General features: G+C 38.5%; 1 protein-coding gene across 1 annotated transcript; it reads right to left on the bottom strand.

The window, feature by feature from the left end:
* Nucleotides 1-7,033: 7,033 nt before the first annotated feature.
* Nucleotides 7,034-18,424, bottom strand: MMGT1 (membrane magnesium transporter 1; the record flags this gene model as incomplete). The annotated part of the gene is made up of 4 exons (XM_032841449.1): nucleotides 7,034-10,114; nucleotides 11,728-11,831; nucleotides 14,011-14,063; nucleotides 18,085-18,424. Coding segments are annotated over 4 exons (657 nt in total), but the record flags the coding sequence as incomplete, so codon positions are not given.
* Nucleotides 18,425-18,559: the final 135 nt, after the last annotated feature.

Raw genomic sequence — 18,559 nt, 5'->3', positions numbered from 1 at the left:
GGCAAAGAAGGAGGTCAGTGTCCTTAATAACCATGGAGGAAATAGGGACACCTGGGTGCTTCATTTGGTTAAGTGACTGACGCCTTGGTCAAATCAGGTCGTGATCTTAGAGCCATGAAATCTAGCCCCATGTTAGGCTCCACACTTTGGGCAGAGTCTGCTTGGTACTCTCTCTCCTTCTGCCCCTCCCTGCTGCTCTCTCTCTCTCTCTGTCTTGCTCTAAAATAAATAAATAAATCTTTAAAAAGAATAACCATGAAAGAAATAAATCCAACTTTTAGCAGAATTCTAGTCTTACTACCGAACCTGTGGTTTGAAGAAATTTTTATAAAAGTAGGGTTAACATTAAAGAAAATCATAAAAAACAAAAATCCTAGAAAGCTGTATTTTTTTTAATGGGTACCTGCTTCATCCATGAATGCAAAGATGGGTCATCACTTAAAAAGCTATTCTTATAATTTACCACTTTAATACATAAAAGAAAAAATATATGATTATCTCAATATATACTGAAAAAGCATATGATAAAACTCAAGATTAATTCCTAAAATTTAAAAATGATAATAAAGAGTAAGATATAAGGTTAATATACAAAAGTCAATTGCTTTCCTAAATACCAACAATTAAAATTGGAATTTGAAATTTAAAAAACAATACCATTTGCAACAACACCAAAATAATGAATACATATAAATCAAACAAAATATGTACAGGATCTCTATGTGTAAAACCAAAAATCTATATAACAAAGAGATACTCCATGTTCACAAATTGGAAGATTCAGTATTAATAAGATTTTAATTCTAACATGATCTATAGATTCAAAGTAATTCCAATCAAAATCTTAGCAAGTTATTTTGTAGTTATTGACAAACAGGCTATGAAGATTATAAGGAAAGATGAAAGACCCTGAATAGTCAACACAATCCTGAAAAATAAGAACAAAGATGGAGGACTCACACTACCCAATTTCAAGACTTAGTATAAAGCTACGGGAGTCAAGAGTATAGTATTGATGGAAGAGTACACGTATAGATGAATGCAACAGAGCAGACAAAGCAGAAATAGAGCTACACATATAGTCAACTCATTTTTTATAAAGAAGCAAAGCCAATTCAATGGAGAAAGTATAGTCTTTTCAACAAATGGTGTTGGAACAATTGGATGTTCATATAGAAAAAAGGAACCTGGACACAGATCTTATATCTTTCCCAAAAATTAACTCAAAATGGATCATAGCCCTAAATATAAAGTGAAAAACAATAAAATTCTATAAAAAAAAACATAGGAGAAAACCAAGATGACCTTGGGTTTGGAAATGAGCTTTTATTTTTTAAATTTTTTTACTTTAAATTTCAGTTTGTGAGCATACATTGCAATATTGGTTTCAGGAGCAGAATTCAGTGATTGACCACTTGCATACGACACTCAGCGCTCATCATAAGTGTCTTCCTTAATCCTCATCATCCGTCTAGCCCATGCTCCACCTACCTCCCTCCATCAACCCTTAGTTCGTTCTCTATCATTAAGAGTCTTTAATGGTAGGGCGCCCGGGTGGCTAGTTGCTTGAGCATCTGACCTTTGATTTCCACTCGGGTCATGATCTCGGAGTCCTGAGACTAAGCCCCACCTTGAGCCCCATATCAGTCTCCATGTTCAGTGGGGAGTCTGCTCAAAGATTCTCTCCCTTCCTCTGCCCCTCCCTCTGCTCTCTCTCTCTCTCTTTAAATAAATAGATAAATCTTTGGAAAAAAGAGGCTCTTATGGTTTGTTTCCCTCTCTCCCTTTGGAAATGAGCTTTTAAATGTAAAACCAAAAGCATGATTTATAAAAGAAATTTGGTAAGTTGGACTTCACTAAAATGAAAAACTTCACTGTGATAGACACTGTCGTGAGAATGAAAAGATAAGCCACAGACTAGGAAAAAATACTTGAAAAACACACATCTGTATAAGACTCGTATTCAAAATCTACAAAAAACTCTTAAAACCCAACAAAGAGAAAACAAACAACACAATTTGAAATTGGGAAAAAGATCCAAATAGAAACTTTACCAAAAGACAAACACAGCTGACAAATAAGCATATGAAAAGATGCTCAACATCGTTTTCATTACGGAACTGCAAATTAAAACAAGATATCATGGGGCACCTGGGTGGCTCACCCAGTTAAGCGACTGACTTCTTGGTTTTGGCTCAGGTTGTGATCTTAGGGTCATGAGATCAAGCCCAGTGTCAGGCTCCACAGTTAGCAAGGAGTCTGCATGGGACTCTTTCCCTCTGCCCCTCCCTCTACTCTCTCTGTCAAATAAATAAATCTTTCTATAAATCAATCAATCAATCAATCAATCAGGATATCACCACACACCTAGTAGAATTGCTAAAACTTAAAACCTTACCATGCCAGCTACTGACAAGGATTCAGAGCAATAGGAACTCTCCTTCATTGTTGATGGGAATGCCAAATGGTACAGCTACTTTGCAAGACAGCTTGGCAATTTCTTATAAAGCTGAAAATAATTTTACCATATGACCCAGCAGTCATGTACCTTGGTATTTACGCAACTAATATGAATAATTATGTCCACACAAAAACATACATGCAAATGTTTAGAGCAGCTTTATTCATAATTGTCAAAAACTGGAGAAGTCCTTCAATAGGTGATAGGTAAACAGACTGTGGAACATTCATTCAATGGACTATTATTCAGAGATTTTAAACAATGAGCTAAGCCACAGACAGACGTGGAGGAATCTTGAATGCATACTGCTAAGTAAAAGAAGCCAGTCTAAAAAGGCTACATAGTGCATGACTCCAGTTATATGACATTCTGGAAAAAGGCAAAATGATAAGACAGTAAAAAGACCAGTGGTAAACTGGGGCCCCAGTTGAACAGGTGAAGCACAGGGGATTTTAGAGCTATGAAATTCCTCTATACGATAATGCGATCGTGGATACATAACATTATGGATTTCTCAAAATATGTTGAACTATAGGGCACAAAAAGTGAACCCTGGTGTATATAAATTTTTAGAAATCATTTAGGTCAGGGGAATCCCAAGGTAGAAGGCAGAATGTGACAAAGCAATCTAACTATATTACAGATCTGTGAAGCTAACATACTGAAGGAGAGGGGGTAAATTTGGAAATGTGTGGGTCTGTAAGTTAATGGCAACCCAACACATAATCACTGCTCTAGTTGGAAATGTTGTCTTCCATGGGAGAACAGGGTAATGTTTCTGAAACTGTGTACACTGGTTTGTAAGCAATTCAAGTAAACAGGTAGCAGATGGTGGGAACCAGGTTTCTTAGTGTGGGAGTGGGAGTTTGCAGATCAGCAGGAGGGGTGGTTGGAAAGATTTATGTGGTGATGGATGGAACACCAGTATGAATTCGTGTTTCACTTAATAGAAATACAGAGGTTACATCCAGAAATATTTGTATGTGTGTATATGCACAGGTTAGCGCACACACATGTATTTTCTTACTCTGTCAGCTCAAAGGGCCTCGAAGCAACAAAACACTGGCAGCACTGGGCACAGCTAGGGCCCAGATCCTGGTTTCAAGTACCATTCTTCTGTAAGAGGAACTCGGTTCCCTGGAGAAAAGGTTGATTCCAGGACTGGGGAAGGAAGTATACACAATGAGCCTGGGACATCTTGTAGTGCCAGAAAGTAAGGAAGTGGTCAAATAAAACAAAAAAGTCCACAATAATGAGAGTATTTCAAAAGGACACAGGAGCCCAGTGAAAAAGCTCCCAATGTCCAAAACTGGAACAATTTCAACCTCAAAATAAAGTGGTGTTACATGATAACCTGAAGTATAAAAAAAAATCCAGGAGCCCAAACTCATATAAATATATTATTGAATAAATTAATAAGTGGGAAAGGAGAAACAGATCTCCTGTGCAGAAGAATGCCAAGTAATTGATGTAGATACTCCATCCTTGAGGAAGTAGACCATCATTCCCCACTCCCTAAGTGTAGGCTACGCATAGTGACTTCCTTCCAAAGAGTACAGTATGGAAATGGGGAAAAAAGAGTAGCTTTACAGTGGAGAAACTTGACAAACACTAACTTAGGTGATCAAAAATAACATCAACATAAGTAATGTTAATAAATATGTACCCTTGATATGATAACAACAGCACACACAATCCTAGTATAAAATGGTAAAGACAGACAAATCCCAATAAAGGAACATTTTACCAAATACCTGACCATTATTCCTCAAAGCTGTCGAGATCAGGGCACCAGGGTGGCTCCATCGGTTGAGCATCTGCCTTCATTCATGTCATGATTCCAGGGTCCTGGGATTGAGCTCCGTGTCGCGTACCCTGTTCGGCAAGGAGTTTGCTTCTCTCTCTCTGGCTACTCCTCCCTCCAACTTGTGCTCACTCTCTCTCTCTCAAATAAAATCTTTAAAAAAAAAAAGAGCTGTGATCAGAAACAAGGACAGTATAAGAAACTGTCACAGCCAAGAAAACCTAAGAAGACATCACAATTAAATGTGATGCAGTATCCTGGTTGGAATCCTGGAACACAAAAATGACATTAAGTAAAATCTGCAGAAACTTGAATAATAACTGTAGTTTATAATAATGTATCAATATTGGTTCCTTCCTTGCATCAAATGTCTCATGGTAACCTAAGATGTTAGCAGTAGGGGAAACCTAGTATGGGTTATATGAGAACTCTGCACCATCTTCCCAATTTTTCTGTAACTCTAAAACAGTTCTGAAAAATAAAGTTTATTTAGAAAATATCATTTTAAAAGAAGAGGTAGGGGGACCATTTAAAATTAGAGACTGGAGAGACACACTAACCAATGTAATTTGCAAACCTTGGTTGGTGCGGCTATGAAAGTCATTCTGGGGACACATGGAGAAATTTGAATATAATATTGGATGGTTCACCATTTTCTTCAGTGTGAAAATGGTATCGTGGTTAAATGGGAAATGTCCTCATCTTATAGGAACAGGGCACTAACATATTTAGGGATGTCATGTTGTCGCAAAGTGTGATTATGAAATCCACACTTACCATAAACTATTCAGGAGGGGACAAAAGCACATTTGGAGATAACAAAAGCAAAAGTGGAAAAATGCTAGGAATGGTGACTAAATGAAAAGTGTATTGGCATTCCTCATACTATTCTTTCACAATTTCTGTAAGTTCAAAATTTATCAAAATAAAATTTTAGAAAAATATCAGTAGGATTCTAGGAATAGACAAAATGATACTAAGATCCCTCTGGAAATATAAACATATATGAATAACTCAAAAAAGTCCTGAAAATAATAATAATGCAGTATGGACTAGCAATGTAAAATATGAAAGTGTACAGCAACTTAAAATAATTAAAAGACTGATAATTTACATAACAGAGTGCAGAGCTCAGAAATAGATCTAAATATACACAGAAATTCAATGTATGGATGAAGATGGTTTTTCAAATCAGTGTGGGGAGAAAAGTAAGAAAGTGGGGTTGGGATAACCAGATAGCCATTTGGGGAGAAAAATATTGAATCCTTACCTCACTCCTTCTACCTAAATAAAGTCCAAACGAATCAAAGCTTTAAAAGTTAAAAAAAAAACTTAAAAGTACTGGAAAAATACATTAAATTTATTCTTAAATGTAAAGAAGGCCTTTTTAAGCAAGGCACCAATCCCCAAAGCCATAAAGACTGATACGTTTAACTACATAAATAAGTAAATAAGTCTCAGGAAAATACTCTTAGACATATGACAATGGACCAATTTTCTTAGCTTACAAAGCGCTCATACAAATCAATAAAAAACAAATCATCTAATAGAAAACAGAACATGACCACACAGTTCACAGAAAATGAAGTGTAAGTAATCAATTAGCATGACACAAGATATTGTTTATTCCGTTTCAGATGATCAAATGTTTAAAAATTTAGTACCCAGTATCAGCATGGGCCTTGGAAGTAATTGTTCTTACAGATTACATGTGGGAGAATAACTGGGCCAAGATTCCTGGAGAACAATTTGGCAATAACTACTTAATTGAAAATGAAAAATACCCTTTGATCCAACAATTCTATTGCTAAGAATTAACTCCATGGGTATAATCTCATTATATGTGTAAGTATGTTCACTACAATATGGTTTAGCAGTAGTAAAATACTGAAAACCTGAGATCCCATCAGTGTTTGAACATTTGTAACACATTCCTACATTGGAATACCACACAGTCATTAAAAATAATGAGGTATTTCTGTATTTTCTGATATAGAAAGATCTTATAAGACACAGGTAGCAAAAACAGCAAGGTACAGAAGAGTGTATGCAGTGTGATTCCATTAACAAAAAGTTTTTAAAACATGTATTTGCTGGGAAATAATTTTTCCCCCAAATGAATATACAGGATACTCTAAGCTGGTTACCTTTGGAGAGAGGCATTAGGCACGAGAGAGAAGGGGGCAAGTTTTAATGGCATGCCTTTCTGTACCATCTGATTTTTTTGTTTTTGCCACATACGTATAGCGTCTTTGTTTTTCCTTTTTTAAATAATATTTGATTTGTAGGTTATTTTGAGATATTTCTAGGTAGATTTGAATATTGCTAGGGTTGTTTTTCAAAATACTCCAATAAGTGCCAAGTTTTACAAACCAGAACTTCCCCTTGGGTTTTCATCAGACTCTGGATTTGCCCGCTGATGCTTTTAATCATAAATGATTTCCCGTTAAGTGTAAAGTTATAACAAATTTGTGATGGAATGATTGGACACTGCTACTCAAGGACTGAAATTCTAACACCCCAAAGGTCCTTTGATAATTTATAAATATAAATGAGATTACACATTCTATTTCAACTCTAAAAAAACCCCATAAAATTGTAATTCGACTTTACATGTACAATAAAAAGTAAAGTATCCATTTAGTAGAACAGCATCACACTGGAAAAAAATACAGTCATAAAATTACCTCTTACATTTTTTGGGGGACAGAGAAGCAGAAGAGAATGAGATTTAAAAAACAAAAACAAAAACAAAAACCACTACCAAAAACAGGGTGAGACAATCATTTATTTATTGGACAGGGCAAGGCCATTTAAAGAGAGGAAACATATCCAAAAGAAGGTGTTTAGCTTGGTGTTACAGGCATTGATGTTCACAACAAACAACACTACTCAATACATCATGGAAACAGGCCACATACAACCAGGAAGATGCTGTCATGCCACTCAAAAATAAGCCACAGTGCTTAGGAAACAATCATTAGGGAGTTACAGAGCATCATGGTCTCCAATCCGCCGATCTGCATTTTCTGTGGCTGGGCCACTAGCCCATAGCATTTGGCTGGTTCCCTAGTTATTAAGAAGTATCTTCCTATATTTTAGAGAGCCGTCCAAGAGTGCACACTTCTGAAAGTCACTAAAATGGCAGTCAACTGCAGGCTTAACTAGCTCACATCACTACATTTTTGTGGGGGCGGGTGGGAAACTACCCTAGGTAGTCATGGACTGTCTCAAAGCATTATAAATAAAATTCTGAGTTTAATCCATTTAGCACTGTTATGATGCATCCAAATCACCTTTAGTTCTATGGTACATATTGGAAAAAGAAAACAGAAATTCACTGGAGGACACTGAAGAAGAAATTTGGGAAGCTCTCCTGGCCCAAGGTATACAAGCTGCTAGCAAAGTTAGACGCACCTGAAAACTATGTCAATTATCTGCCAAATCCTCAGGCATCATTTTTACTGGGACTTTCCTGACTGGGCAGGCAAAGATTTCCATATCTATTCTAGAGACTAGACAAAATATTATAAATAGTAGTATATCATGAGTGCTTGGTTACAAGGAAAACCATTCAGCCTAAGATTGATGAAGAAACGCAGTTAAGTGTCTGGCCCTCCCTACACCCCGTCTACTGATTTGACAAACCACTTCCTTCCACAGCGATCACAGTTCTCAAGGGGAGAAGTTCTCACTCCACACAGAACACAAAACTATACTTGGGAAGCCAGTCACTAAAGACCAGATAGTGTATGAATCCATTCATAATAAATGACCAGAATAGGTCAATCTATAGAGGCAAAAAGTAGTTTAGTGGTTGCCCGGGGCTGGGAGGCACTGGGCCAGGGGGATAGGAGAGGTGCCCGCTAGAGGGTACAGGGTTTCTTTTAGGGGTGATAGAAATGTCCTAAAATGCATTGTGGTAGTGGTCGCATAATTTCACAAGTATATGACAAAACCACCGAACTGCACCCTTTAAATGGCTGCACTGAAGGTATGTGGATAATAAAAAAATGAAGGCAGCCCCCAAAGAGAAGAGGCTCTTTCGAATCAAGTCATACCTGAGGAAATGGCAGGCAAGCCTGATGGGAGGAGCTTGTTTCTCACACAATATTTTGATTTAATTATCATCATATTAACCCCTGAATTCCATTTTTAACTCATTTCTAAATTATCTTAGGCTAATCAGCAGATTTCTAACTTTGTTCTCCTTAGAGAGCAGAGTCAGTGTTCCACAGATTGGGTTGGCAAAACAAAACTAATCAACAGTAAAAGCTCAACGACAAAAGAGTCTCGTGCTTTGAGGCTATGTGTTACCCGGCAGAAAAGAAGAGCTGGGGTCCATTTCTAATGGGAAAAATGCCGTCAAGCAGAAGGGCATCTTACGACTCTTGCCGAAAGCGTATTGCTTTTCAAGTCTGCAGAGTTATTCCCTTTGCACCTATACAATTCAAAGAAAGCAATGTTTTCATACCTGTACATTTCAACAAAAGCAGCCTTCTCTACAAAGAAGCGTTCAGCTCCCTGCAGATCGAAGGGCTAGCCAAATTTCCAAACCCAAAATTACTGTTTCTAAAAAAAAAAAAAAAAGTCTACTCTGTCCCCTCATCCTCATCTTCAGCAGCATCCAACAAAGATGGAAAAACTGTAAGCCTGCTAACAAATCCGAAGCTATAAAACAGTTTCTTAAATGACATTAATGGTTTTTCATTGAAGATACTAGTTCCAAATATTTAAAACATATTTGTCCCAATGCCTTTGAAGCCTACCTTTGATGAGAAGTTTCCTTTAGTTTTACTAATTTGCGAGTTTAGTATGCAATAAAATAACAGAGACTTTGAATAAGTTAAACTGGCTGATGAGAAGTAATCCGTTTTCTTCAGTGATTACTACTCTACACAGGCAAGATAATTCATGAAATCATGAAGGGTCTTGTGGTCTATCTTCAACTAGTCTTTAACTACTTAATCAATTGGGGAAATTTCTGACAGAGAAATGAAGAGAACACAAGTAGCTTTATAGCAAGTTGAATTTGTTAAATATATTTATGACAAAGAATTTCTGACACAAGAATTGCTCACTGCACACAGAACCCCAGAGAAGTGATGAAACAAGACAGTCGATGTTAGAAGGTATATGGGAGTGGGGGTGGGGTGAGAAGTCATGAGAAATTGAAAACCGGCAAGCAGCTGCTGAAGCAGAGCCATTTTTTAGGGGTCATAAGAAAAACTGATAAGCCACCATTTTGGTCTCTTTAGAGAAGTCCATTTGTTGTTAAAAACCAAAGACTTTTTAACTTTCATTCATGCTGCAAAATGCAGTAGTCACATTATTACCAAAAGGATCCTAAAAACTCAAGTGCAAAAGAAATCTAAGAAAATAAATAATTACAAAATCATCAACATTTTTCAAAGAAATGTGCTCAAAACAGTGACTTTTACAAAAGATATGGGTTTGTTTTAAATGGAAAAAAGAATTCTCTCTATGAAAGATCAGACTCATTTCACAGATAACTTATACTCCATTAACGATTTGATTGACAATGTACAAACAAGGGCCATAGACTTTTTTTAATTAGGTCTGAAAGATCAATATAATATAAATACTGATGATGGGGGGAGTGTTTTATACCCCAAACTCCAATATTCCAGCTCTGTGTCCTGTCCTGTTATGATAATTTGTAAAAATCTTAACGACGCAGTGATTCAAGTTTTCGTAACTTCAATGATGTGTTCGAGGACAATGCATCTTGATTTGAAGAGTTTGCTGTATCCGAAGGCCGGAACAGTACTCGACCACGATGATTAAATACATAAAATGATGGGTGATTCCTTAATGTGTCAAATGTCCTTAAAAGAAAAAAAAAGCATCCACTTTAGATACACCTGTACAAAAGCCTATTTGAAAACAAGCAGGCTTCTGACGAATTATGAATTTGCTATGGGTTATAGTCTTAACTAAGTTTAAATCCATGAGATCAGGAGACACATAGCAATCATACTGTGTCTCGTGTTTGTTTGTTTGTTTCTGTATAAGGAAAATAAGAAACGTGGAAAAGCAACATAAAGCTCTCAAATCTTTCTTTCAGCCACTCCTTCCAAGGTGCCTATGACTATAACACAAATAATTGCTCAGTTTTAATCACCTCTGTAAATCTTAACACTAGCTAGCCCATGCCAAATAGTCTTTAAAAAAAAAAACAGTACATAGATTGTACCTTTGATTATTCTCATTTGGCCCTCACTATTCAAGCAATACGATCATTTCACAGATCTGTTTCCAAGAATCTTTCAAGTACAACAACAACAAAAAAAACTCATTTTGGCCGTTCTGTACCTACTGTTGTCCAAACTCATATATTTTGCTACCACCTACTAAATTTATATATTTTGCTACCACCTACTTAATGCCATTCTGTTTTACTTCTTTCTTTCCTGGCCCTTTGCCTATGATTCTTGGTAGACTCTTTGTAAGAACTATAGTGGGTGGTGATAGTAGAGTATCCTTTCTTCTTTCCCAGTGAGATATGTGTAGTCGAAAAAAGTTCACAAACACCTAAGTGTATGGCTTTTAGTATTGGTTTGTTTAACCACTATTTTCCTGGAAAAAAGAGAACTCTGCCTTGATAAAAACTCCAATCTCAAAGCCAGCCCACCTAAAATTCCAAGCATACTCCCACATATAACAGAAAGCCTGACATGTAACTATCTAAAATGTAAACTGAAAAGTGAAAGTAACAAGGGGGTGAGTTTCCTCTAACAAATAAATGTTTATTGTGAACCCTTCTGAGGACACATTGCAAAGGGTTAAAACTGCCAGGCTCAAGAAGATAGGTAAAGTCCAGAGATGGAATTGAACAAAGCTAAAGAATAACTTTATGAAAGTAGGAAATACGGAAAAGAAAAGCAAGCCAGGTTCAAGAAAATAGCTTAGAAGAAGCACAAGAGAAAACAGAAAACAGAATAACAAATATATTGTAATCCAAGAATAGGAAAGGGCCAGAGAGCAGTTTAGGTGACAGTCTAGGCTCAAGTGATAGAGGAAATGGACCGAAAACCCCTATTCTTCCAAAGACTAACCTGGGACACGCAGATAAAAAGAAGAAAAAATGGAAGGGTGTGGGAGGGGAGGGAAGGAAAAAAGAACGGATGACAGGAAAACATTTCTGAGGGAATATCTTCCTATTCACCTATATTCCCTTCTACCCATCTAACCAATAAATAATTTTAAGCAAATATAACATGACCTCTGAGTCTAATGTCAATCATCTGTCATTCAACTTCCATTTTTCTGTCGTATCAAACACTGCCTCGATATTTTGACCTCATTATTCACACAAACTGCACCATCAAAATGTAAAAGCAAATTCAACTTTTATGTACCAGAAAACATACATTTGAAATTACATAAATGAAATAAAACCCTTATGAATCGAAATGCCTATGAAAAGGGAAAGACTTACTTATTTTTTAGTTCTGAAGTGGCATCCATGTCTTTAAATTCTCCTGCAATATGAACTATACCATAACAGGTAACTGCAAAGGCCAGAAGTGTCTGAAGAACTATCTGTGAGTATAAAGATTGAGATTATCAAATAACATACAAATATTATCATAAAAATTTACAATTTTCCCTCCATCTCTTTTTAGCCTCTGACAGGTATTTCTCCCAGATCCTATCAAGGAGTTAGTTCTCGCTTTAAATAATTTGAACTCAGATACAATAAAATCTTCCATAAATTCTGTGTATCAGTGGAAAAATACTTCTAGGTTTTGCTCCAATAGCAAACAGGTACTAAGCTATTCAGAACTCATTTATCAACTATTACCTGCTTCCAAGAGCAACTAAGAATTTGTTAATGTATTATTGTTAAATATCATTGAGTATGAAAAAGAATACCCCTGGACCCACCACCCAGCTTAAGAAATAAAACTACCGGTACCTTTCAAGTCCCACGTGTCCCTCTCCAATTATATCCTTCACCAACCCCCTCAAAGTTAACTATTGTACTGAACTGCATATTAATCAATTCTTTAAGGCTTTTCTTTATAATTTTACCAGCTATGTATACACCTCTAAAATGTGTATTGCTTACTTTTCCCTGTTTTTGAATATTTTGGGACATTCATCGCTGTTGTAGTATATCCTTGCAGTCATTCACTTTTACTGCATTTTATCTTTCATTATATGAAAATACCACAATTTATTCATTCCACTGCTGATGGCTGTGTGGGCTGTTTTCTGTGTGCTACTTTTACAATGCCAATATAGATATCCTGCAGTAGGTCTCCTGGCACATGGGAGTAGAATCAGTGCGGGAGGGTATACCCACGTTCAACTTCATTAGGTAATATCAAAATGTCTCCCAAAGAGGTCGTGCAAGCAAAAACTTGCAATGTTTGATATTAACCAACCTGGGATTACAGATAGGCACATTTGATTTTGATTGTGATTTTTCTGTATTTTTCAAATTTCCCAATTTGTAAACAGAAGCAAGCTATATTAAACAGATATAAATAAGGGACACCTGGGTGGCTCAGCCGGTTAAGCATCTGCCTTTGGCTCAGGTCGTGATCCCAGGGTCCTGGGATCAAGTCCCACATCGGGCTCCCTGCTCAGTGGGGAGTCTGCTTCTCCCTCTGCCTGCTCTGCCTGCTGCTCCCCCTGCTTGTGCTCTCTCTCTCTGACAAATAAATAAATAAAATATTTTAAAAAGTAGATATAAATGGATTTGTGTGTGATGTGGGGGGGTAACCTACCACACTGCAAAGGTGATGGGAGAGTGGCTTAATAGTCCCGTCCATCATAACTTTTATTACAGACAACTATAGTCAAAATTAGCCACAAGCTATTACTCTAACTTTCTAAATTAAAACTAACGTCACATGTTATACCAGCTTACACATTCCCACCACCAGTGTACCAAGACCTATTTCATATAATGCAATCACAGGCACCATGAACAAGAATGTGGCAAATCTGTGAGTTATCATGAAGTTATGTCAAGATAAATAATGTTAAGTAATAAAAGGCTAATTATAAAACTATACATATAGACATGTAGATAACTTTTTAAAAGAAAAACTCTTTTGATTAGGTAAAACTATACATAATGTAAATAAAGACCGCTGTTTATGCACGGGGGGGAGCTGAACTACTGACATGCTCCAAACTGGTGGGAGTAGCAGCAGAACTGCTGAGCAGTGAGGTCACTTGTCATTTCTTATTTTATGGGGTCAGTTTTACTTTTTACGCTTACTGCTTGATTCTGTTTTAAAGAAGTTACTATTTTGTCACTTAAAATCCATTCGAGATAAACAAAATGATGAGTGAAGTTCACACTGTCATTTCAGCTTAAAAAAACACTTCCTTGTTTTTCTTTACTTTTTCCACCTACATATATGTCCATAAACAATGTTTAGTTTTGCTTGTTCTTAGCCTTTACATAAAAAGGAACTTTGCTAAGTAAAATAAAGTCAAATAATCAACTTTTTAAGTCCATCTCAGACTATGAACAGAACAACTTCTAGAATGACTACTTAAACTACAGTTCTAGAAACCAAACAGAAATCTTTTGTTTCCAAACCTTTGGGGTTTACAATGAGTGACAAATAGTAAAGTAATGAACAGATGTTACTTCATGTCTGGAAATTTTTTAAGAGAACAAGAACTAGTAAAAAATTATTATAAGCTATGTGGCTAATTTTTAAAATATATTTTAACGGAATATAAATGACCAACTTACATCTATTGGCAGTGATTCATCTTCCTTTTCTGTTAATCGCATATAAGAACGATCTATAAACCAGAAGCATACCATTAAGGAAATTGTAGCCCATTTTTCTTTCTTAAAATGCAAGCAAATCAATATACCAAAGAAGTGGCTGACTTATATGCTACATAAAGTAATGCTAATCCCGGATTCCTCAAAAACCTCTATCTCCTAACCAGTCTGCCCGATCTTGAACTATTTTACTTTCATCATGACCTGCTTTGTCACCTTATAAAACACCGTAAGAGTGAAAGGTGAGCAAGTAGGAGGAAGAAATACCTAAACGTATTTTTTTTTTCCTTTCGGTACTATGGGAAAACTAGAATCCTCTGAAGCTAACAGTTTCTTTCACTGACTGGTCAGAGAAATCACAGTTCTTTAAAAACGAATAATCCTACAGAAAATCTCAACTCTGAAATAGCACCGCCGTCACGTAGTATGGATAAAGTAATATTGGTATGGACATGCCTTTTCCTGAGAGAGTATGTTGGGGCAGTGGTGGAATAAGAGAAGTTCCAGAACGTCAATTTCTGCCTCTCTGATTAAATCATAATTCTGCTGCTGCCTTAGCCTCAGGAAGCAGCAAGGTATTAAAGAAAAGGACCAGGATTTGGAAGCTGATCAGCCAGGATCATAAAACCAGCTCCTCCACTTCCTGTCACTCACTGACTTTATCTCATCAAACCTTAAGACATTCTGGTGCATTGTAACATGTATCTCAATTTCAGACTGTTAAAATGTAGGAGTGGGAGGGGGAGTGTATCTTGGAATCAAAGAAATACAGTATCTTTCTACTGCCTAACTGTCTGCAACAGTAAAATGGGGGATAATGGGAAGATTACATTAGATACATGGTAGCCATTCTGCCATAACAAAGTTCATCCCAGCAAAGGTGATCATGCCCGTAGCACAAAGGTGTGTTATCTGCAGCTACCATCTGACATGACACAATTAGCTTCAAAGGTAAATATTAGTCTTTTTCCAACATGAGCATTATAAAGCGGTCCCACTGTAGTGACAAATGCCACAAGGCATTCTCATCTCATCAGAAACACAAAAACACAAAATCCTAATTCTAGAAAAACCTGGCACAATCCCTACTTAACAATGTGCTGTGGACTTAAAAACCCAAATTGCTGTGAGGGAACATGCAGCAATTCTTAAAAGACAATGTGTTTAGAGACATTTCTAAGTTTTATCTTACAGGTTTAACATTAGGACCGGTGTAAAAGAAACATCAATCCAATACTAAAAATAGGTTTGGCTAACTTCCTACTGTCTGTTCAATTCCTAGCCAGCTTTCTGCTTTGCATGCAGCCTAATCTGATTTGAACAGTACCTCTAACCAGGCATTTCCTCATCTGTAAAATGAAGGGGTTGGACTTCAGTGATCTCCTTGCTCGAGTACTGTAAAATTTTACAGCTGAAGCCAACTGTAGAAAATGACGCAGTACTCCACAGTATCCTGATCTCTAGGGTAGTGTTTCTCAAATGAATGTGTAGACAGATCTCCTGGGGAGCTTATTAAAATGCAGATTAGGATTCAATAAACTCTGGGGCGGGGCCTGAGTTTCTGCATTTCTAACAAGCTCCCAGGCAATTCCCTGGAGGCTGGTCCGCTGAACACCCTTGAGCAGCAAGGCTCTAAGGTATTTCCTTAACCCTCTGTCCCCCACCTTCCATCCCCAGCCTGTCTCCATGCATCCTGACATACTCTTAGCACAGCATCTATAGCACTTTATCGTGATTATTTATTGATTCCACTTGACTTTGAACTCCCTTAGGGCATCACTGTACCTCTGGCACCTAAGCACAGCACTATTTCAACCACTTACACAAAAATGAATTTCATAAAGCAGTGTAGCACACAGGCTCTAGAGTCAAACTGCTTGTCTTTGAATCCTGGCCCCACATCATCTGTCAGTTTGTGCAAGTTTCCCAGCTATGCGTGTCTCAACTTCATCTTTCAAGAGTGATAACAACAACAGCTACTTCACAGGGCTTTTGGTAGGACTGAATTAGATAATACATGTAAAGCGCTTAGTTCAGTGCCTGGCACACAGTAAGCATTTAATAAGCATTAGCTGTAATATTGTTATCATTAAAGACTGGAGCTTTGGAGAAACTGTCACAAAATATAGAAGACTGGGGAAACACGACAACCAAATGTAACGTGATACCCTGCTTGATTTCTGGAACAGAAGACCTTATTGGAAAAACTGGTAAAACCCAAAAAGAAGTTTGACTTTAGTTAGTAGTATTATACCAGTATCAGTTTCTTAGTTGTGATAATATACCATGGTAATAGATGTTACAATGCAGGACACTGGGTGGGGGTATAGAATAACTGTACTATCTTTGCAACTTCTCTGCAAAATTTCAAAATAAAAATGTATTTAAAAAATAAAGCTGAGTTTCAGACAAATGTCAGTACATGTATGTAAAAAGTAGTTAAAATAACTGGATCATTTTAATTCTACATAATAAACAAAAGGTTTTATCTTGAAAAAAATTAGAGCTTTGAAGGAATTCACATTTCATTTTCTACTTTATTCCTGAAGATGGAAAGTAATCTAGCAAATGAATTAAGTTCAACTTTGAGTTCACTTCCTTCATTCGACTAATTTATTGAGTACCTACTGTGGGAAAACATTGTGCTAGGCACAGAGATCACAGCAATAAACAAAATGGGCTGCCCTTGTGGGCTCTACAATCTAAGACAGAGGTTAGCAAACTCTTCCTTGAAGAGTCAGATAATAGGGACGCCTGGGTGGCTCAGTGGGTTAAAGCCTCTGCCTTCGGCTTGGGTCATGATCCCGGGATCCTGGGATGGAGCTCCACTGTAGGGCTCTCTGCTCAGCAGGAAGCCTGCTTCCTCCTCTCTCTCTCTCTGCCTGCCTCTCTGCCTACTTGTGATCTCTGTCTGTCAGGTGGCTAGGTAAGATCTTAAAAAAAAAAGAGAGAGTAAATATTTTGGGCTTTGCAGGCCATACTGTGTCTGTGTCAACTACTCAACTTCTCACTTAGAAAGGAGCCAGACAATACCTAAATGAATGGGCGTAGCTGTCTATCAGGAAAACTTCATTGATGGACACTGAAACTTGGATTTTATGTAATTGTCATGGATCATGAAATGATATTCATTTGTTTTTTTTCCCCCAACAAATTAAAATGTGAAAACATTCTTAGCTCACTGCAAAAACAGGAGAGAGGCTGCATTTGGCCCACATGCCAGTTTGCTGACCCCTGACCTAATAGAGAGGGAAGACCACAAAAAACAAATCAGCTGTCTCAAGACAGCTATACCTCCTCTGCTAGACTCCAAGCTTCTTCTTGATGATACAATAGTATGTGTATGTTAAAGTAGTTTTACTTTATTCTTTTAAACTTCCCAGTGATTCTGTGACACAGAAAAAGCAAGAATTAAAATCCACCTCAATGAAGGCTCAGAGAAGGGACATGACTTGCCCAAGGTCACACAGATTTAGGGGTAAAGCAAGTTTTTCAGAACCAGCCCTCCAGACTCCCAGTCCAGTGCTCTTTCTCCTGTACCACAGTGCCCCCATGAGGCAAACGGTCACTTAACTTCTCACTCTACCTGGACAGCCAGGAGTGCCCAAGATGTTGTCCACCTAGTTGTCATGGGACCATGAGCACCCGAAGTCTTCATTCTGACACTTTGCCTGCTCAGCCCCACGCTGGATCTGACATCACCTGTCCCGCATTCCCCAAAAGACTGCCTTCCTGGTCACCCCGCAGCCGGAGAGACTCCCTCTTTGCCCACCCTGCAGTCAGCTCAGAGCCTTCTCTCCCAGACACCCTCTTCCCCTTCCACCCCTGCTGCACTCTCAGGTGCCCGTCTCCTCAAACTCAGACTCCGAGCCTTCCACCGGGAAGCCCCGCGCCGCTTCTCGAAGTCACCCCCCCAACTCTAAGGGCTCAAACGACCATTCCTGGGACACTCGGTCCGACACTCCCTCAGGGTGCTCCCACACACCGCCCCCGGAGTCCCACAGAGGAGCGGTCGCTGTCCCCCCCGGCACTTACGCTGCGCAGCGGAAAAGGCCGCGTGGGCTAGGGCAAAGAGGCCGACGCCCACCAGCCCCTTCCACAGTGACGGCGCCATGATTCCGGAGGAGCAGCAGCCCAACAAAAGAGGCGAAGGGCGGCGGAGCTGTTCCTTCTTCCACGGGCGGGTGTCCGCGCAGCGCAGAGAGATGACGTCACCGAACCCCTGGGCGCGAAGTGCCTCAGAGGTGGAAAAACCAAAGAGCCGTGAGAAAGCGGAAGCAGGAATGACGGGAAGAAGGGGAAAGCGACACGGAATAAGGTCCGCGAGTGACCACGAGCCGAGCTTGCGTGCGCTGTCTCTCCGTGGGGGGCGGAGCTAAGCGGAGAGCGTACCGAAGGAGGCGAAAGCGGATCAATGGGGAAGCGGAGCGGAAGGGCGCCAGCGAATGAGCGCGGGCCGCGGGGCAAGAGGCGGGGCCTGAGGAGAGGCCCGGGCCGGGTGAGGGGCGCG

Source organism: Lontra canadensis, unplaced genomic scaffold, assembly GCF_010015895.1.
Source record: "Lontra canadensis isolate GAN:19392208 unplaced genomic scaffold, GSC_riverotter_1.0 scaffold123, whole genome shotgun sequence".
Taxonomy (NCBI): domain Eukaryota; kingdom Metazoa; phylum Chordata; class Mammalia; order Carnivora; family Mustelidae; genus Lontra; species Lontra canadensis.
The sequence above is the reverse complement of the archived record's forward strand: the minus strand, read 5'-3'. Positions and strand labels throughout refer to the sequence as shown.